This window comes from Muscardinus avellanarius, assembly GCF_963383645.1.
Source record: "Muscardinus avellanarius genome assembly, chromosome: 14".
NCBI lineage: Eukaryota > Metazoa > Chordata > Mammalia > Rodentia > Gliridae > Muscardinus > Muscardinus avellanarius.
The window spans coordinates 5570833-5576019 of NC_137800.1; the positions used below are offsets into that span (position 1 = coordinate 5570833).

Consider the following 5187-nt stretch of genomic DNA (forward strand, 5'->3'; position numbering starts at 1 on the left):
CTTCCTCATCTAGAGTTCCTCCTATGACCATTTTTCTCCCTAGCTATCACATATTAGAAAGAGCATCTGATGTTTTACTTTTTTGTGACTGACTAATCTCACTTAGCATAATGTTCTTCAGTTCTATCCATTTCCCTGGAAATGACATAATTTGTTCTTCTTTATAGCTGAGTAAAATTTCATTGTGTACATATCACATAGTTTTGTAATCCTTTCATCTGTTGATGGACACCTTGACTGTTTCCATAGTTTGGCAATTATGCATTGTGCAGCTATGGACATAGATATGCATGCCTTAGTTTGGTAGCTTGGTTTACATTCTTTTGGGTAGATACCCAGAAGTGGTATTGCTGGATCATGTGGTAGGTTCATTTCCATTCTTCTGAGATTCCTCCATACAGCCGATTCTACTGTGGCGTAAAACTTACAAAGAGAAATGGAACATGATACAGATTCTGTTTTTTAACAAAATGTGAGTCATTGCACTGTCTTAGTTATCTACTTGGTAATAACCACCACAAAAATCAGAATGCAAAACAAATAAATAAAAATCAAGCTTCTAATGTTTTGGAAAAAGCTAATTTAATTTTAGTTGAGTAGACAAGGGGGACTTGGGACGCTTCACAACACTCTCAGCTTGTCTCCAGATCTCTATTTCTTCTTCCGGCAGCACTTCCGGCCACGTGTGGAACACTGGCCAATTTGTTCCTCCTTGGCAAGGCAGGTCACTGCCGCACACCGGCCCCCTCTTATCTTGCAGTAATACCTCTGGACTGTGCTTATGATTCCTCCATTACCTGCAGGAGAGAAAAACAGAACATAACAGGAGTGTTCCAGCTCTGATACAAATACAAGACCTCTGGAGTTCCTCAAGTAACTCATGTATTGCCTTTCTTTTTATCTATTTCTCTTTTGTTTTTCAATAAAATTAAGGGTAAAAACCAGGTGTGGTAATGCACACCTGGAATCCCAATAATGGGATGGGTGAGACAGGTTCAAGATCAGTCTGAAACTCTTAGCAACCTAGCAAGACCCTGTTTCAGCACATACATGATTCTTATGATTCTTTTTTATAAAGGTCTGGGGGTATAACTCAGAAGTAGAATGCCCCTGAGTTCAATCCCCAGTAACACACACACACACACACACACACACACACACACACACACGTAACATGAATATAATGGATGTAAGGCCACATAACCCTGAGTTCAATCCCCAGTAACATACACACACACACACACACACACACACACACACACACACACACACACATGTAAAATTAATATAATGGATGTAAGGCCACATAACCAATACACAAAGTCTGTGTGAGCTAGCACTTGGCTGGGAGCCCACAGTTGTGCTGAAAGCCCGACCTCTGAGACCTTTCCCAGGAACCTGTGGGGGGCTGAGGCTGCAGTGTTCAAGCCCAAAGACTCCATCCCTACCCACTGAGGTTAGGGAATGAAAGCCTGGGCTTCTGTTCTCCCACAAAATCAGCCATTCCTGTCGGAATTAAAATCATATATTTTTCATGTATCCTTAATAGTCTCCCTATGAAGAAGGAGGTGAAGAGATGGCTATTTACTCTCTTAAAAAAAGAACATGAAATATTGGGAAGCCTGCTCTAAAGCTCTTGATTATTCTTGTCAGGAAAAAAAAAAAAAAATATATATATATATATATATATATATATATATATATATAGAGAGAGAGAGAGAGAGAGAGAGAGAGAGATCTAATTCCCACTCAAGAAACATACTTAGACTAAAGCTCCTGAAGAATGGAAAGTAACTGGCTGACCATGGTGGCATAGTCCTGTAATCCCAGTACTTGGGAAACTGAGACAGAAGAATCGCAGGTTTGAGGGCAGTCTTAGCAACTTAGCAAGACCCTGTTTCAAAATAAAAACTTTAAAAAGGGGTGGGGGCTGGTGGTTTAGCTCAGAGGTAGAATGCCTATAGGTTCAATCCCCAGTATTAAATAAATAATTTTTTTAATTTTTTTTTTTTGTGGTACTGGGGGTGGAACCCAGGGGCTTTTCTACCTCCGGGCTGTACTCCCAGATCTATTTTATATTTTATTTGAAAACAGGATCTCACTAAGTTGCTGAGAGCCTCAGTAAGTAGCTGAGGCTGGCTTCAAAACTGTGCGATCCTCCTGTCTCAGCCTCCCAAGTGCTGAGAGTACAAGGGTGCGCCACCACGCCCGGCTTAAATAAATAAATAAAGAGCTGAGAAATGGACCGAGCTGTGTATTCTCAGTTCTCTCTGCTCCTGTTTCCCGGCCCATCTTACCTGGAACTGGCATCAGAAACAAGCAGAGCACGGCCAACAGGAGATAATGGATCCGCATGGCTCACAGGCTCCCCGCGGGCCAGCACTGGCTGAAGGCATGCGGGCTCGCCTTTATAAAGAGGCCATCTGTGGCTGCGATGCTCGTAATGTCCCGGTGATGACAAGATGACATATTTCCTAATGTGTCATACCAAATCTCTCACTGCAGAGGACACACCCACTGTCCTGGGAGCTAGTTACACACCTGATGGTCACGGTAGGCTCGATGTGGCCCTGTGGCCATCCTGGTGTCCCCGAGGTCCGTGGCAAATCTGGCTGAGGGTAAAGATGGGGCTGGTGCGGGCAAGACCTGTCTGTTTTTGTGAAAGTGGGCCTGGAGCACATAGCTTGGAGCTGACTTGTCTGCACTGTGCTATGTTGAAGCTTTTTCTGCATCTTCCTAAAGGCTGAGAGAGTCAGAGACTCTCCTGGGGGCCAGATCAGTCCAGCGCCGGACACTCAGCACTGAGGGACAGAGCTGGCGTTAGGTAGTGAGGAGAGAAGGGAAATGAGCCATATCCAGCAGACTCTGTACGGCCCCTTGGCCTATAATGGGTGCTATGGTTTGAGTAAAGTAAGCTGACGCTTCATCATTGAAAACTAACCACATTTTTAAGTGGGAAAGTTGTTTATTTATTTTACTTTGTCATAAAAAAGAAGACGTGGTGGGGCCACAAGAAGACTGGCATCTTCTCTTTGTGGACATACTCCCTACACCAAAGTGAGGCTCCCCAGGTACTCCTGGCTCAGGAGCTTTCGCAGAAGTCCAGGGCTCAGGAGATGCTCACTGGGTAAAAATTCAGTACTTAAAGGGAAAACGATTTTTCTTTTTCAAGCTATTAGACTTGACTATTAAGGAATCCAATCTGTGGATTATATTTCTCGACAGATGATTTAATTGGGAGCTGAAGTCACCCTAATGGTGCCCGGCTATTGCATGGTGCAAATGCAGCTAATTATAACGGATCAGCCAAGGTCCGGGGTGTGTTAGTTCCAGGAGTATGTGTTCAGAATATCGGTGCACCTGACAGATGCAGAAAGCAACCCTCAGCACCTCCTATAGGTACAGACAAGCATGTGTGCTCTGTGTGGGTGACCAATGGGCTGATCCGAGGGAGGAGTCCTGATTTCTTCTACTGAGGAGCTCCAGGCCAATTCAGGCAGATGGGCAGACAGTCAAATAACAAACAAAACTTGGGGTGGATGCTGGTGTGTCATGCTCAGGGTTCAAGCACGAGGATGTGGAATTGTGGGGAAAAGGTGACTGGTGGTAAAGAGTGGGGTTAGATCAGCTTTGAGAAGGCTTTGCAGCTGTAGACATTTCATTCTTGCAAAATCTAACTTTCTTCTTCAGTTCAGCATCAGAGGCAAATGATTAGAGATATTCTTTTTTTTTTTTTTTTTTTTTTTTGGTGGTACTGGGGTTCCTGGAAGCCCTTCTACCTCCGGGATACACTCCCACAGGCTACACTCCCAGACCTATTTTTTTTTAACTTTTTTATGTGGAAACAGGGTCTCTTAAGCCAGCAAGGCTGGCTCCGAACCAGCGCGACGATCCTCCTGTCTCCGCCTCCCGACGATCCTCCTGTCTCCGCCTCCCGACGATCCTCCTGTCTCCGCCTCCCAAGCCGGGGATTACAAGCGTGCGCCACCACGCCCGGCCAAGCTATTCTATTTTTTTACAAATAATATTTTAATGAGTAAATAAGTTAATAAAGGGCATTTGAATTGGCATGGTACTAAAGATTCATCCTAGGGTTGCTCTACCTCTGAGCTACACCCTTGAACTCCAGTTTATTTTTTATTTTGAAATAGGGTCTTGCCAAGTTTCTGAGGCTAGCTTTAAACCTGGATACAAAGGCAATGTTTGCGTGTGTGTGGGGCTTGAGCCCAGGGGCATTCTACCCCGAGCTATATTTCTAGACCTATTTTATTTTTTATTTTGAAAGTGGGGTCTCACTTAGTTGCTGAGACTGGTCTCACATCTGAAATCCTTCTGTCTCAGCCTCCCAAGTACGGAGATTACAGAGCTGTGGCACCATTCTGAAAAGAAGGAAGGAGGTGACTGCTGGGTGGGATGGGCGTTGACTCTGGAATCTTACTAAGTCTTACCTAGTGTAAGAGATGAGGGTGGGGCTGGGCGTTGCACAGGAGCACAGCCAGCTCCCCGCTCAGGGTGCAGGGCCAGAGTCATCTGACCTTCACATCACTAGACTTGGCTTACTCTTCTACAAGGAGAACAAATCCCCACAGGTGAGTTCTCTGTTGAACATTACTTCTTCCAAAACTGGGAGGCATTAAGGAAATACCACTGTTTCATCAGTGTTTTAGAGGGATTAAAAGTCACTTTTCTCTGTTAGCTACTTGGAAGCTGTTGATGAAATTTAGAGTTTATTCCTACGTTACTTATCTTCCTGTGATATTGAGCTACTTACAGCTTTAGAAGATACTGACTTGCCTTAAAACCCAAGTCAAAAAAAAAAAAAAAAAAACAGGAAGAAGCCGGGTGTCATGGTGGACACCTGTAATCCCAGTATTGGGAAGGCTGAGACAGGAGGATCATAGGTTCATGGCCAGCCTCAGCTATTCTGTGAGGCCCTCTGCAACTTTGTGAGACCCTGCTTCAAAATAAGAAATAAAAAATAGGGCTGAGGGTATAGCTCAGAGGTAGAATGCCTGTGGGTTCAATCCCCAGTGCCTCAAAAAATAAATAAATAAAAACTTTAAAAAAGCAGGGGGATGTGGGCCAGGGTAAGTACAGGCTTTATTTCACACTGGCCAACTGAGTTGTCTGTAGCCACTGAACCATCTGTATGCGGACTGCTATTTTATGTCATCCTCACGCAGCAAA

The 5187-nt window shown here is 44.3% G+C and overlaps 1 protein-coding gene across 1 annotated transcript; it reads right to left on the reverse strand.

The window, feature by feature from the left end:
• Positions 1 to 651: 651 nt before the first annotated feature.
• On the reverse strand, positions 652 to 2355 carry LOC308273019 (beta-defensin 103A-like; the record flags this gene model as incomplete). Its single annotated transcript, XM_080710111.1, has 2 exons — positions 652 to 797; positions 2298 to 2355. The coding sequence occupies 2 exons, from the start codon at positions 2353 to 2355 to the stop codon at positions 652 to 654; spliced, it is 204 nt and encodes a 67-aa protein (XP_080566237.1).
• Positions 2356 to 5187: the final 2832 nt, after the last annotated feature.